We start from the raw sequence: 16,567 nt of genomic DNA, 5'->3' as shown, positions 1-16,567 counted from the left end.
AAGAATTTAAAATTATTTGTCAGTAGATTGTTGACTTGATTCATGATGATGACTACTAGCTTGCTAGCTAAGATTTTGAAAGTATGATGTTGACATGATCAGTCAAATCAAATCTATGGTATAACGTGATTTGACGTAATTTTATCTGTGGCCAATGACCTTGAACCTTCTTGGGTGGGCACTTATAATGTAACTCTATGGCAGCACCCAAGGGGCTTTAATTTTCGAGCTCTCCCCATAGAATTTGTGGTGACGTAATGTCCCAATCAATGATAGAACACTGGGCCAATCACAGCTCAAATAGAGAATATTACTAACCCCTACGCTCCGTATTTTCCGCTGGCTGCCCCACCACCACAGAAAGCACTGAGCTAGGCTGGAACAACGTTTTCCACCACCATCAGCAAAACTCAAAATGATGGAATTGCTGGTGGAAGAATCGTGTCTAATCACTCCAATAGAGTCCCGGAATCTAGAATCTATGCCAAGGCGCATTGAAGTTGTTCTGGTGGCTTATGGTGGACCAATGCCATATTAAGAAACTTTATATCAGTGTTTTCTTTATTTTGTCAGTTAACTGTAGATTCAAATAAAGTTACTATCTATTAGATTAGGCAGAATTCTGTGTTTTTGGCTGGTGTCAAAATGACCCCAAAGGATTTTATTTTTTGCGGGGTGCATATTTTGATTCAGAAACACTAAACAATTATTTAGATGTATTAATAACAAGTTGATTGACAAACTCATGAAATCTTTGAAGAATTTGGGATCAAAATGACCCCAGTTTGTAGTATGAGTGTTAACTAGGTTCCCGGGATATTTATAACACCTGAAATATTGTTGAGATTGTATGATTGTGCATGATGTACCTTTCACACAACAGTGACTGCTTGTTTGGTAGCTCTGCTGATTACGCATTAAGAACAAACATTTTACTCACACTGTTAAACTGAGCTAAAATGGTTAGAATTAGATTTATGCCTGCCTATTCATCTGTACTCACTGAACAGATTATCTGGCTCCCACGCAAACACTTCAAAATGTTCACAAAATACTTCATGCAAGGCAGTGCTGTTCTGTTGATCTATACTGATTTAATGTTTTTACTATACGGCCGTGATCATACTCAAGCGATTAAATCCATAGCACAACACACATGCTTCATAGACAATCAAACTCTAACTTTAAACCTTATGTGTGCTGCCATCAGCAGGCAGGTGTGTGCATTCTTTCCACTGAGGTCATTAGAGATAAGGAAATATTGACCTATTCATCCTCATTAAGGTTTACAGAGCATGAAAGTGGATGTAGTTGGAAGGCATCTTCTTACGAAATTATAACAACTGTACAGTAGTTGCTTGGGCAACTGCAGTCTAGAAGGCTGGACAGTGGTGATGGCATAGGAAGATGACATGATGGAGTGTCTTTATGTAAATACAGTTGAAGTCGGAAGTTTACATACACCTTAGCCAAATACATTTAAACTCAGTTTTTCACAATTCCTGACATTTAATCCAAGTAAAAATTATTTGCCTTAGGTCAGTTAGGATCACCACTTTATTTTAAGAATGTGAAATGTCTGAATAAAAGTAGAAAGAATCATTTATTTATGGTCCCATGGTGTTTATACTTGTGTACTATTGTTTGTACAGATGAACGTGGTACCTTCAGACCTTCAGGAAATTGCTCCCAAAGATGAACCAGACTTGTGGAGGTCTACAATTATTTTTCTGAGGTCTTGGCTGATTTCTTTTTATTTTCCCATGATATCAAGCAAAGAGGCACGAAGTAGGCCTTGAAATACATCAACAGGTACACCTCCAATTGACTCAAATTATGTCAATTAGCCTATCAGAAGCTTCTAAAGCCATGACATCATTTCCTGGAATTTTCCAAGCTGTTTAAAGGCACAGTCAACTTACTGTATGTAAACATCTGATCCACTGGAATTGTGATACAGTGAATTATAAGTGAAAAAATCATCTGTCTGTAAACAATTGTAGGGAAATTTGCGTGTGTCATGCACAAAGTAGATGTCCTTACCGACTTGCCAAAACTATAGTTTGTTAACAAGAAATATGTGGAGTGGTTGAAAAACGAGTTGTAATAACTCCAACCTATGTGTATGCATTCTTCCGACTTCAACTGTACGTGATAACTAATTGGATTTGCTGTGTCTTATATGGAGAAACAAAGAGATCTGAGAGGAACTGACAGCACACGCAAGCATGCACACACAAACAGAGAGTTACAATGATTACTCATCCACATCTCAAAGAGGCAGGGAAGCTTCTTCACAAAGAGGAGTAGGATGCATTTTCTGCCCAAAGCGAAGAGCCTGCATACTCTAAATAGATATTCCTCACTGTCTTTCCCTATATAAGGGGAGAAACATTAGAAATGGGATCATACTGCATGTGTGTGTGTGTGTGTGTGTGTGTGTGTGTGTGTGTGTGTGTGTGTGTGTGTGTGTGTGTGTGTGTGTGTGTGTGTGTGTGTGTGTGTGTGTGTGTGTGTGTGTGTGTGTGTGTGTGTGTGTGTGTGTGTGTGTGTTTGTGTTTGTGTGTGTGCGTCCATGTCGAATGTGAGAGGGAAATGGGGAGTGGGTTGACACAGGACAGAGGAAGGTAGAGGTAGTTGCAGATAATGGGAGGTGCCCATTTCTAAGTAATGGGTACCATGTGGGCAAAATGCCTGTACCATTTAGTCAACGGTAAGTGAGATCTGAGGAAAGACAGGTTTCTTGGTGCAACCTTTGGTCTTTCACTGTGAGTCATACACAGAGTGTGTGTATGTTTGTATGTGTTTGTATTCTCTTATTAGGTTACACTATTTCATGATTATTGAATTGATGTCTTAAAATGTTAGATGTTGATGAATTAATAACTTTATCTGACTTCATTTGTATCAAGCTACTTTTTTATTAGGTCATATTGTCAATAAGAAATACGATGCGAATTAGCAGAAATGGTTTACTTTTTAGTTCAGCATATCCTCCCACCGACCCCTCTGATTGGCTTAAACGGCCCGTCTGTCACGTCAATGCAGAGACCCACTGTGCAAAGTAAATTCCCAGTGCGCGAGCAGGATAAAGCGGGAATGGATCTCACGCACAAACCTTCGTTCACATTGATGTCGGTGGAATATTAAAATAAAATCTGAAAAATGACGCAATCTGCTCTAGGAGGTAAGAAACGTTATCATAATTTTGGTCAGTTCTGTTGCACTTTGAAATTCAAGTTAAATTGGTATGAGCTATGTCCTATTGTGAATTTGCTTGTCTTCATCTCAAGGTTGAAAAAGTGACAAGCTTAATACTTTATGAAAACCAGATCTTAATTTATTATTTTAAATTAAACTTCTGTTAATGTGGTGCATAGTTTGCATACTAATGGGTACACATTTTTACGTGGCAATGTAAATATTATTTGATGAAGACATCGAGGACCAACAGGTTACAAACAGCATGAAGATAACGTCTAATACAGGACAGTAACGACGTGGTACACCTTTTAATGGATTTAATTTAAGAATGCACAAAACCATTCTAAATCATGGTTTAACAAAACAATTTCAAATCAGTTCGATTGTGTAAGCTACAAATGACTAGTGGAAATGATCTAGTGTAGTTTATATACATCTGGTTATAAATGCATACATGTTGCTATATAAAATAATGTATTAAATAGTATTGATTTTATTTGGGCTTTTTCTGTCTCTTTTTGATATGTAGTGGTTTAGCAGCCCATGTAATGCAAAGAGACAGGAAATCTGTTGCTCTCTGTTTTAGTCTGTTGGTCTCTGTTTTAGTCTCTGTTTTAGAACAGATTTCCTTGTAGTCATGTTAGCATAGGAATTAGCTGTATCAGTTCTTTATAAGAGTCATTGTCTTCACTTTAGAGATGTATGTCTACTGGCTAAACAACATCATCCCTGACCCTGTAATGTCTAATAACACCAGCTTGAAGCATACTGTATTTCATTTGTGGTAACAGAGACTGCATAACAATTGTTATATTTGGCTAGTAGCTATCTTATCACTGACTGGGTTTCAGCAATGACTAAAATGGACCCAGGCAATAAATTACACCAAGCAATAATATTTTTCCTGATAAGGATCATCGCTCACTGTCCACAGTAGAGAGCCTTCACCTTTTCCATCCACCGTCTGGCCTTGATAATGTTTCTGAATGTCTCTGAATGGCCAGATGCCCTGGTGAGTCATGATCAGGGTGATCTCTGGTTCACATTCTCCTTGAAAAGGACAATTTTTTCAGAGCTTCTCATTCTAAATCAAACAGATTGGGCCTGATGGATGAGTCATAGTCGGAGACTGTCTGTCAGAAAGTGTTTACGTTACAGGACAAGTTACTTTTTGGTGTCTGAAATGGCACCCCATTCTCTTTATAGTGCATTGATTTTGAGTAGGGCCCTGGTCAAAAGTAGTGCACTAAAGAGGTAATAGGGTACCATCCCTTGGTGTCCCAATTACATTGCTTATAAATCGGTAGTCAAGTGAGATGAGATGAGAGCTGATATCGCCTCCTACACATGTACTAAGCCTCGTTGAAAGCAGGAAATGTGACTCCACCGCATTCAGATCAGTCTGCTGCTCTGGTTTAAATCAAAGACCACAATTCCCATTTCCAAAAGAGAACAATTAGTTAGAATTTGGACCCAAAGCCATTTCCTGTTTAATCTCATAATGGATGATGGGTGTAGAAACATAATAAGTTATGGGCTGTATTGGCAAATAAATAAGTTAAATAGAATTATGTTCAATGATTCATAATGAATAGGAGCAAATTGATGGGGGCCTCTTGCGCTCTCACTCTCTTTCTCAGTCTCTGCATTTTTTAGTCACTAATGTAATTGAAACGTAACCCCTTCTGTGTCCAGTCCACCTGCAGATTCTGCTGGCAGTGGGTCTGGGAGTGTTCTGCTTCTGCCTGGTGCTGGGCTGTCTACTGTGTTGGCGGAGAGGGAAGTATCATCCACCAGAGGACAAAGAGGCTGCACTGTCCCCTTCCTCAGCCACGTGTGAACGGGTCACCGTGACCCTGACCCCCTCCTCTGGCACCTTACCCATCAAGCAGCAATATGAGGAGCTAGACGGGGATGTCCTGGACCTCCCCTCCCACAATAGCAGCTCCTGCCCCTCTGAGAATGACCTCACCACCCTGCCCTTTGAACCTCGCCCCCGGTCGTCCTCCTCTGAGCTGAGGTCCTCCCCCAGGTCCTGCTTCCCCATGCGTCGCCTCAGCACCCCGAGTGTGTCCTCCTCCTCCCACTACAAGCCTTCAGGCCATGGCCGCGCCTCCCTGCCCTCCATCCCCAAACTGGGCCTAGTCTCCAAGACCCGTCGGGCACTGGAACGCCGCTACTCCGTGAACGGTGACAACTTCCTGTACAGCGAACAGAGCCGCCTGACCAGCCCTCGCAGTGCCATGCACCCTCCTGGCCCTCAGAGGGAGCTGTCCCAGCCACAGTATGGCTCCAGCTCCAGCTCCCTATCCATCCCCACTAAGCCTGCTCCTCTCCTACACTTCTCCCTACTCTTTTCCCCGGCACGGGGCACTCTGACCACCAACATCATGGGCCTGTCCGGGGCGGCACGGCGGCGCAGTGGGGTGTTCGTACGAGCCAGCCTGCCCCCGCTCTGCCCCTCACCCCAGCAGGGGGCATCTCGGCGGCCCAGCCTCAGCCCAGATATACAGTGCCAGAGCCTTGTGCTACAGGTGGGCTCTGTGGAAGAGCTCCGCGCCTGCACCCTCCGGCTGGCTGTGATCAGCAGGGACTTTTCAGGCCTGAGAGAGACAGCGTTGGGAGAGCTGGAGATGCCTTGTGGGGAGATGGACTGGGAGCCCGACACAACTGTCACCTACACCAGGGAGCTCACCCCCACCAGGAGTAGGCTGAAAAGGGTAACACATTATGCCTGTCATTTTACAAGCCTAGGGCACTAATCATAGAAATAGAACAACATAGATATATATATATAGTTATTCTATTTCTATGGGCACTATAGCCCTACCATCTTAGACCTCTTTTTTCAGTTAACTTTACGCACAGCAAAACTACACACGCTGGGGCTATGAATAGCCCATATCATGTTTTATCTATGAGGGAATGTGTCAGGCTAATCTAATCAGAATAAGGACTGGGCCAGCGGCCGTTAGCAGTTTTTCCACTGTTGTTGGACATGGTGACATTGTCGTTTGTGACTGGAGAGCAAACATGTGGAGTGCAGTGTGCCATGGCCTCTGTGGTGCTGTGGCGGCTGTGCCAGAAGGCATTACTGACAGCCTGAGCTGGCGAGGGTGTGGGTGAGAGGGAGAGAGCTAGGCCTCAGGCGCTGGGCTGAGCGAGCATGGTGATGTATGAATGGACATTATGTCAACACCATGTCTTATCAGTGGATCTCTGCGTGAGGCTGGATGGCAGCATGCAGGCACCTCTGACCTCAGCTACAAGGCACAGAGAGATGTCATGCATACTGCACATGTGATTGTGGGAAACTTCATGTGTATGAAGCTCAATGAGTTATCACCCAATGAGAAAATTAATAGAAGTAGAGAGCTGGTAGCTGATAGGTGGTGTGATGATGTTGTTGTGATCTCTAATGGTACTGTGGTGGTGCAATGAGATCAGATCTAAGTCACCATATTACTGTAATCTGTTATAGAATTATAACACTATTGGTCACAGAGTGGGTTCTCTTGGGCATAACATGATGACTACTGACTGAGAGACAGAGCAAGTGAAGTGAATCTCCCTTGTTGGGTGATCTCCCATTAGATTCCACTGGTCTCACAAACACAGGCAGGCTCACAGCTGCATGCTCACTAGGTCTGGGCCCAGGGTGCTGTCGGCTCTAAATAATCAACTAATGAGATTCATTCTGGATGATAATTTAGTGGCAAAAACATGTCGTTCTTTTTACCCTGTGTTTTCTACTTTAGTTACCTCAGGACACAAAGAAGAACATGTGCTTAATAAAACCACAACACACTGTGCTCGTCTCTTCTTCTTATTAACTCAGCCTCTCCCCTCCCAGAGTATGAGTTCCCAGGAGACGTTGGGTCGTAGGAAGAGTTCGCTCGGTGCTGCTCCACGGGCCCTGGGTCAGCTCTTCATTCTGCTGCAGTACCAGACACTGGCCCACCGCATCAAGGTGATGGTCCGCAAGGCTGAGAACCTGGCCAAACTCTCCCGGATGCCAGGAGCAGCAGGTATGATAGGTCCATTATCTTTCATCCCAAGCAACATACAGAGCTGTCGACACTGACAGTGATACACATGCAGGAATCAATACACAACTCTGGTGTTGCCAGCACTATGCTTTAAGCCACTGAGCCATTATTTAGAACCACCCCAGTCAAGCCCTCAGTCCCATATCCAGTCTCAGCCTTAGTCACAGTCATATTCCCAGGCCCCTGCCACCCTGATTGAGCTCCTTATGAGATTACAGATACTGATGGGCCTCATGTCATTTCCTCTCTCTCTCTCTCTCTCTCAAGTTGATTGTTGCTCTCTTGTCCCTACAGATCACTACGTAGTCATCAACCTCCGTCAGGATGGGAAGGTGATCAGTACGAAGGAGACCAAAGGGGCGGGGGGACACAACGCTGTGTGGAACGCTCCCTTTCTCTTTGACCTGCCTGTTGGTGACATCACTCAGCTGCCTCTTGCTCTGGAGTTCATCATCATGCAGGTAGGAATGACTCAGTGGTGAAGAATTAGGAGAGTGCAACCACGGATAATGTAATAACAGATATTGTAATAACTTGTTTGTCCACAGTTTTTATTACATCCTCAATTATGTTACAAGTCTTCCATCAAATGTATCTTCTGTGCATTTGCGTCTTACAACTATCTGAATGTTATTTTTATACAAAAGAAATGTCTCAGACCTCATTTTACTGTATATGGTCAGAGAGCAACCAACCTCTCTCTCCACCAGGGGCGGCTCTACACGAAGAGCAGCATGCTGGGCCGTGTGTTGATTGGCTGCGAGGCCCCAGAGGCAGGACAGGGACACTGGAGGGACATGTGCAGTCAGAGACAGGTGGAGACAGCGTACTGGCACCCCATCGCACCAGAAGTCGTTTAGGACTTTATAGCTGACCTTATGGAGGTGTCAGGAGGGTCAGGACGTTGCTGGAGAGAGGACAGGTGATAGAGGGCCTGCCAGACTAATGGGACACGCACAAAGGACGGACAGCAAATGAACTATCGGTGATGGTACCTGAAAACATATTGTGATGGCATTGCATTTAGACCTGTAGTACCTGATACTTACTGTTCCACACTGCCCTAACAGTGAGATACAGGCCACAGGATGGACTGCCACTACGGCTGTATGATACCAGTTGCATGGATTTGTGTTATATGTTGGTGCTGTTTGTATCATAGAGAAAAATCGGTCAGTCCCACACATCTTTAAAGCTGGAATCCTTCATTGAAACTACAGCAAAGTGGCTGCCCCACCTGTGTTTTGGTAAAAAGCTGGGGGATGAGCTTGCAAAGCGGCTGCCCCACCTGTGTTTTGGTAAAAAAGCTGGGGGATGAGCTTGGAGAAAGATAATCACTCTCAAATTCATAGTCAGGACTGAACATCCATGATATCAAAATTATAGTTTTAACCATGTTTTTCAGGCTATACAGTGTTTGTTTGCATTTACATCGTTGACAAACATTGGAGTTAAACAAGCTTGTATTTTGGGTTCTGATGGAGTAGGACTGTTTAAATAAGCTCACGAGGCATTTACAAGTTATATTTTTCAAGAGTCAATGGGTATACTGTATCATTAATTCCAAAGTCCAAAGATGGGTGTAACAACTAAGGATTCCAGCTTTAATGACCATTGTCTGAATTCTTAAGTCATGGCCAAAACACTTCTTGAGTCATGGCCAAAACACTTCTTGAGTCATGGCCAAAACACTTCTTGAGTCATGGCCAAAACACTTCTTGAGTCATGGCCAAAACACTTCTAATCGTGGTTTATTGTGACGTTCTGTGTCAGTATTTGTCCTCAGCATTGATCTCTGCTTGCTTTGTGTTTTGCTCTTGTGGTACTTGTGTTCTGTGCTACTTGCATGATTGGGACCTTTGCCAGACATTAGCGTGATTGAAAAAGTGATGATCATGCGCCATACTCATGAAGACAGGAGTCTGAAAAGCCATTTGCGTACATCAATCAGCCAACAATTGATGACTGTAACTGTGTTGGCATTCCTTTTGGGACTTTCATTTCTTTTAATCAGCATTGATAAATGGAATGCCTGTCTTGTTTTGCTAAAACTCCATATTTATGCTTTTTAACAGAGAAAGCTCTCACAGTTGACATGTGTCTCTGAATGATATTGATGTGATGAAGATACCATATGTTCTGTCATATTTATAGATAGTATATGTTCCATGCACTAGAATATTACATGCACCTAGCATTATTACAAACAAAATACCACAGTTGACTACTGGAGTAAAATGCCTGATATGGAAAGACTTGTAGAACTCAATCTTCAGTCATTCCTTATGTAGTGCTGATGGCATGTCTTTTGATGGTTATAAATATCCATATGTAGCAATGTTGCTGCCGTCCCTCTCCTTGCTCCAACCTGGGCTCAAACAAGGGACCCTCTGAACACATCAACAACTGCCTTCGCACAAAGCATTGTTAGCTATCGCTCCAAAAAAGCCATGACGTTTGCAGAGAAAGGGAAACAACTACTTCAAGGTCTCAGAGTGAGTGACGTCACCGATTGAAATGCTACTGGGGTGCATCGCTAACTAGCTAGCCGTTTCACACTGGTTACACATAGATTGAGTTTAAAGAGCAAAGATGATGTAATCCAACACCTAGGGTGCTCTTACGTCATGATTGACGGTTGTACAATAAATGTGGGATATTTTTGTATCTCTGAGAATTAGTCAGCAGAAAATAGATTTTCTCTCTTAATTCCCTGCATAAAACTAACCCAACTAGTCGGTCAGCTCTGCTGCCCTTTCTACTACAGTACGTATGACCCCCACACTGTCGTGGTCCCGGATATCAATTTATAGCTCAATCACTTACAGTGTATTTGGAAAGGACTCAGACCCCTTCATTTTTTCCACATTTTGTTATTCTAAAATGGATGTAAAAAAAGTAATCCTCATCAATCTTACACACAAAAAATCAGACCCTTTTCTATGAGACTTGAAATTGAGCTCAGGTGCATCCTCTTTCCATTGATCATCCTTTAGATATTTCTACAACTTCATTGGAGCCCACCTGTGGTAAATTCAAATCAAATCGTATTTGTCACATACACATGGTTAGCAGATGTTAATGCGAGCGTAGCGAAATGCTTGTGCTTCTAGTTTCAACAATGCAGTAATAACCAAGGAGTAATCTAACCTAACAACTCCACAACTACTACCTTAAACACACAAGTGTAAAGGGATAAAGAATATGTACATAAAGATACATAAATGAGTGATGGTACAGAACGGCATAGGCAAGATGCAGTAGATGGTACAGAGTACAGTATATACATATGAGATGAGTAATGTAAGGTATATAAACATAAAGTGGCATAGTTTAAAGTGGCTAGTGATACATGTATTACATAAAGATGCAGTAGATGATATAGAGTACAGCATATACATATACATATGAGATGAGTAATGTAGGGTATGTAAACATTATATTAAGAGGCATTGTTTAAAGTGGCTAGTGATACATTTTTACATCAATTTACATCAATTTACATTATTAAAGTGGCTGGAGTTGAGTCAGTATGTTGGCAGCAGCCCATCAATGTTAGTGGTGGCTGTTTAACAGTCTGATGGCCTTGAGATAGAAGCTGTTTTTCAGTCTCTCGGTCCCTGCTTTGATGCAGCTGTACTGACCTCGCCTTCTGGATGATAGCGGGGTGAACAGGCAGTGGTTCGGGTGGTTGTTGTCCTTGATGATCATTATAGCCTTCCTGTGACATCGGGTGGTGTAGGTGTTCTGGAGGGCAGGTAGTTTGCCTCTGGTGATGCGTTGTGCAGACCTCACTACCCTCTGGAGAGCCTTACGGTTGTGGGCGGAGCAGTTGCCGAACCAGGCGGTGATACAGCCCGACAGGATGCTCTCGATTGTGCAACTGTAGAAGTTTGTGAGCGCTTTCGGTGACAAGCCAAATTACTTCAGCCTCCTGAGGTTGAAGAGGCGCTGCTGCGCCTTCTTCACAAAGCTGTCTGTGTGTGTGGACCAATTCAGTTTGTCCGTGATGTGTACGCTGAGGAACTTAAAACTTACTACCCTCTCCACTACTGTTCCGTCGATGTAGATAGGGGGGTGCTCCCTCTGCTGTTTCCTGAAGTTCACAATCATCTCCTTTGTTTTGTTGACGTTGAGTGTGAGGTTATTTTCCTGACACCACACTCCGAGGGCCCTCACTTCCTCCCTGTAGGCCGTCTCGTCGTTGTTGGTAATCAAGCCTACCACTGTAGTGTCTTCCGCAAACTTGATGATTGAGTTGGAGGCGTGCATGGCCATGGGTGAACAGGGAGTACAGTGTTGAGGATCAGCGGGGTGGAGAAGATGTTACCTACCCTCACCATCTGGGGGCGGCCCGTCAGGAAGTCCAGTACCCAGTTGCACAGGGCAGGGTCTCGAGCTTGATGACGAGTTTGGACGGTATTATGGTGTTAAATGCTGAGCTGTAGTCGATGAACAGCATTCTCACATAGGTATTCCTCTTGTCCAGATGGGTTAGGGCCGTGTGCAGTGTGGTTGCGATTGCGGCGTCTCTGGACCTATTGGGGCGGTAAGCAAATTGGAGTGGGTCTAGGGTGTCAGGTAGGGTGGAGGTGATATGGTCCTTGACTAGTCTCTCAAAGCACTTCATGATGACGGAAGTGAGTGCTACGGGGCGATAGTCATTTAGCTCAGTTACCTTAGCTTTCTTGTGAACAGGAACAATGGTGTCCCTCTTGAAGCATGTGGCAACAGCAGACTGGGATAAGGATTGATTGAATATGTCCGTAAACACACCAGCCAGCTGGTCTGCGCATGCTCTGAGGAGGCGGCTGGGGATGCCGTCTGGGCCTCCAGCTCTGCGAGGGTTAACACGTTTAACACATTTAAATGTTTTACTCATGTCGGCTGCAGTGAAGGAGAGCCCACAGGTTTTGGTAGCAGGCCGTGTCAGTGGCACTGTATTGTCCTCAAAGCGTATTGTCCTCCAATTGATTGGATATGATTTGGAAAGGCACATAAAAAAACAAAATCAAATCAAATTGTATTTGTCACATACACATGCTTGTGTTTCCAGCTCCAACAGTGCAGTAATATCTAACAATTCATAACAATAAACACAATACACACAACCTAAAAGTAAAAGTATAATAATGGAATGAATATATACATATTAGGATGAGCAATGTTGGAGTGGCATAGACAAAAATACAGTAGAATAGAATACAGTATATACATATGAGATGATGCAAAAATATGTAAACATGATTAAAGTGACTAGTGTTCCATTATTAAAGTGGCCAGTGATTTCAAGTCTATGCATATAGGGCAGCAGCCTCTAAGGTTCAGGGTTAGGTAACCGGGTAGAAGCCGCGTAGTGATGACTATTTAACAGTCTGATGGCCTTGAGATAGAACCTGTTTTTCAGTCTCTCCGTCCCACACACCTGTCTATATAAGGTCCCACATTTGACAGTGCATTTCAGAGCAAAAACCAAGTCATGAGGTCAAAGGAATTGTCTGTAGAGTGCCGAGGCAGGACTGTGTCGAGGCCAGTGGTGACCCGACATTCAGGGCAGGTGTGGCAGAGAGCTTCTTGAGTAAGGCAGCTCCAAAATGCAGGTGTTTCAGCCTAACTCAGCACTTTCTGTGGTGGTGTGGCAGCCAGCGGAAAATACACAGCGTAGGGGTTGGTAATCTTCTCTGGTTGCGCCATGATTGGCTCAGTGTCCTGTCACTCATGAGGACACTACGTCACTGCCAAATCTAAGGGTAGAGCTTGAAAATTCAAGCCCCTTTGGTGCTGCCATAGAGTTACATTAGAAGTGACCATCCAAGAATGCTCAAGGTCATTTGCCACAGATAAAATGACGTCAAATCACGTTATATCTACAGTAGCTTTGATTGGACTGATCATGTCAACGTCATACTTTCAAAATCTTAGATAGTAGTCATCATCATGAATCAAGTCAACAATCTACTGACAAATACTTTTTAATTCTTGTAAAATGAAGAGAAATTATGGATAAAACGTATAGGTGCTCATCGGCCATAAACATTACACAGGTTGGAAATCGCAAATTCATCAATGAATGGTTTGGAAGGAATGCGCAAAGGAATGTGCAAAGGAATGTGCAAAGGAGTGTGCAAAGGAATGTGCAAAGGAGTGTGCAAAGGAGGGTGCAAAGCTGTCATCAAAACAAAAGGTGGCTACTTAGAAGACTCTAAAATCTCAAATCTATTTAGATTTGTTTAATACTATTTTTGGTTACTACATGATTCCATATGTGTTATTTCATCATTGTGATGTCTTCACTATTATTCTACAATGTAGAAACGAGTAAAAATAAAGAATAACCCTTGAATGAGTAGGTGTGTCCAAACTTTTGACTGGGACTGTACCGCCAAAAGGTTTTGGATATCTGCTTATTTGTAGAGCCAGTATCAACTATTGCAGAAAGCTAACTCGCTGTCACCCTCTAGAGGTTCACCCATTAAAACAGACAGTGTTATTCATGTGCTCTAAGAGTCAACACTCATATAACATAGAGTAAGAAGGTCATGCCTCCCTTTCAGTCCTTTCACTTTGCGAACATCACCTATATGTAGTCATAGCAACATACCAATTATCATAAGTATTACTACGGAGGCCATAATAGGCTGTGGATCCAGTCCCTGGTAGGTGTCTGTCCATTAGCCGGACTCATACAGGCAATACAGACTGGCTAGAGTTGCACCAGACTCTACAGGTGTGGACGGGAGGTTTAGCCATCAGTGAAAATCAGAACATAACCAGAACATGAGCTTTTACACTCCCTCCCTCCCTCCCTCCCTCCCTCCTCTCGCCCTCTCTCTCTCTCACATTGCGAACGTCACGCCTATTGATCCTGGTTATGAGCGAAAGCAGAGCGAGGGAAGATCAATATCCTTGGCTCTTGGCAAGGTGGGTAAAGACACAGAGGGAGGTGACTCACCTTGAGGGGACAACTGTTTTTAAGAGAGAGGTTGCTCCCCCTTACCCCACCACACCCAGAAAGAGGCTGGCGGGTAGAGAGTAAAGGTCAGTGAGTGCATCTCTCGGGGGAGACAGAGTTAGGCTGAATAGTAGAGTAGGACCACAGTTTTTGTTTTTGTATATTAGGACCACCGCTTAATTTATTCTGAAGAATGCTTCGCATGTGCTTGGTCAGAAATGGCTAAGAGCGTCTGCTAAATGACTTAAATGTCAAATGTAAATGTTTCTCCGATGAATAGAGTGTAGCACCGCCATCTATTGGCCTGATGGACTACTATTGCTAAAGCATGTAGAATATACAATTTAGGTTCATTTAGATAAATACATCAAGAAATTGGTTTAAAAAGATAAAAAAATAATAAAGGGTGTCTGTTTTTAGTGCCTTTGTTTTCAGCTTATTACATATGTCTGTTTGAAGTATATGCAAATCGATTATACAAGTGGTTAGGCATTTTCAACACACAAATGTTTCTAAAAAAATGTTTCTTTAAAAAACTAGAAGAGAAGTAGACAATTTCTCCTCAACCCTCAACTATGAAAGACAGTCATCTATGTTGTTGATGTTAGTTCTGTGTGTGCAGTTAAGGGCAGTAGCGATGTGTGGGTAAAATCACTGTGGAAGCCAAGCTAGAAAGAAATGCCATATTACAATCTATGTGTTGTGATAATTGCATTGCTTGATCTATAACCTGTTAGTTCATATGCCTTGAGACTGTGATATATAGGCTTTAGGCCGAGACAATAAGAAGTGGCAGGATAAATTGAACCACACCTTTGTTTCATCACAAAACCCAAGAGCAACATCTGTCTGGTGAAGTCCACAGAACATATTACATGTAACAAACATGACCTACAGCACGGTCAAGCAAGAAACAACTATTGATTTACAAGCACAGAGTTACCGCAAGTCGCAAAGAAAACAGGAGCTGCCGCCACTATTCCAGCACCATTTTAAATTCAACATTTCAACATCATCAAATCACCTATGCTTAGCTTAATACAGTTACAACTAAAAGATAGCAAAACCTATTTAGTCCAATCAACGGAAGCTGAATATGATGTGGCTGTCCATGGTTCTGATTTCTGTGTGTGTGTATGTGCATGCGTGCATGTAGAAAAACATGTTGACTCACCCTACTTGTAGAGAAACGCCAATGCCATTCTCCTCTCTTTCACATTGAAGAAACTGTCTATCACTATGTCATACAGTACACACTTGTATTTTTTGTTGTCCTAGGCTACCTGGCTAAAATGCTTAGTCGCTAGCCTAACTTCCTTTCATGGACAACTTTAGCTAGTTAACATTAGCCTTCTACATCTAGCTACATATTGAAATTTCCATCCCCTCAGGAGTGGGGCACAATGTATGAATTTATAGTTAGATCAGCATTGCCGTTATAATCATTAGCCAGTACAGAGAATGAAGTAAAACCCCAAGTCCAACTCCCAATCTCCATCCATGGCTAAAGCAAAGGGGTCATACTTCTTTTGACCAGACACTACCAGAAAGATGGCCTACACATACAGAGACAGAGGGGCGCTGTTTCTCTCGCTCTGATGCTTTCTCCAGTGAGATATATTCAGCCTCTTCTGAATTGAAGGACAATTATGAAACACAGAGTGACGAAAGACAACTATTATAATTTTTCTTAGTGAATATATTGGGGAAGCCTGGCTTCCCTTGGTATCCATGAATACACACCACTGGTTAAGGGCAAGGCGTGCTGCTTGGTTTTGAGCCAGCTGCTGGGGCTTTGCTGCATCTGACCATATTACAGCACAGTAATCAAGATTGGATAAAACCGAAGCCTGGACAACTAGTACAGTTGATCTTTGTGTCAAAAACGCAGAGGATCTTTTTATAATAGACATACCTCTCCACAACTTCACAACAACTTTGTCAATATGACTTGACAATGATAACTAACCATCCAATGGTACTCCTAGGAGTCCAGCTTCCTTCAACATTTTAGCTTTGATGTGGCAAATCATTTGCAAAAATAGCCAAAGGCATCTGCCCTGAGTGATACCGCACTGTTCATATCATATGTAAGAGAAGCTATCTGATGTTAGATAAGTAACTCTCCAACCATGTGATGGCAAGTGATGGAAAGCCATAACGAGTTCGTTTTTTCAATAACAAATTATGATCAATAACATCAAAGGCTTCACTGAAATCTATCCGTACAGCTCCAACTATCATAGTACTGTCCATTTATTTTAGCCAATCATCAGTCACCTGAAATCTATCAGTACAGCTCCAACTATCATCATCATCTGAGTCAGTGCAGTAGTGGAGTGCCCTTCCATATATGCATGCT

The 16,567-nt window shown here is 42.9% G+C and overlaps 1 protein-coding gene across 1 annotated transcript; it reads left to right on the top strand.

Moving 5' to 3' along the window:
• The first annotated feature begins 3,078 nt into the window (after positions 1–3,078).
• LOC124033124 (synaptotagmin-4-like) lies at positions 3,079–9,587 on the top strand. Its single transcript, XM_046345064.1, has 5 exons — positions 3,079–3,187; positions 4,900–5,924; positions 7,058–7,232; positions 7,548–7,714; positions 7,964–9,587. Exons 1-5 carry the CDS (start codon positions 3,166–3,168, stop codon positions 8,111–8,113), a joined length of 1,539 nt encoding a protein of 512 aa, XP_046201020.1. The 5' UTR covers positions 3,079–3,165; the 3' UTR covers positions 8,114–9,587.
• Positions 9,588–16,567: the final 6,980 nt, after the last annotated feature.

This window comes from Oncorhynchus gorbuscha, linkage group LG04, assembly GCF_021184085.1.
Source record: "Oncorhynchus gorbuscha isolate QuinsamMale2020 ecotype Even-year linkage group LG04, OgorEven_v1.0, whole genome shotgun sequence".
Lineage (NCBI taxonomy): Eukaryota > Metazoa > Chordata > Actinopteri > Salmoniformes > Salmonidae > Oncorhynchus > Oncorhynchus gorbuscha.
Note: the sequence above shows the minus strand (reverse complement) of the source record. Positions and strands in the feature narration are given on the sequence as shown.

Excerpts from the sequence above, each read along its gene's own strand:
- LOC124033124 (XM_046345064.1), top strand. The coding sequence starts at position 3,166 with ATGACGCAATCTGCTCTAGGAG. Across the intron at positions 3,188-4,899 it reads GACGCAATCTGCTCTAGGAG|TCCACCTGCAGATTCTGCTG; the intron begins GTAAGAAACGTT and ends TTCTGTGTCCAG. Across the intron at positions 7,715-7,963 it reads TGGAGTTCATCATCATGCAG|GGGCGGCTCTACACGAAGAG; the intron begins GTAGGAATGACT and ends TCTCTCCACCAG.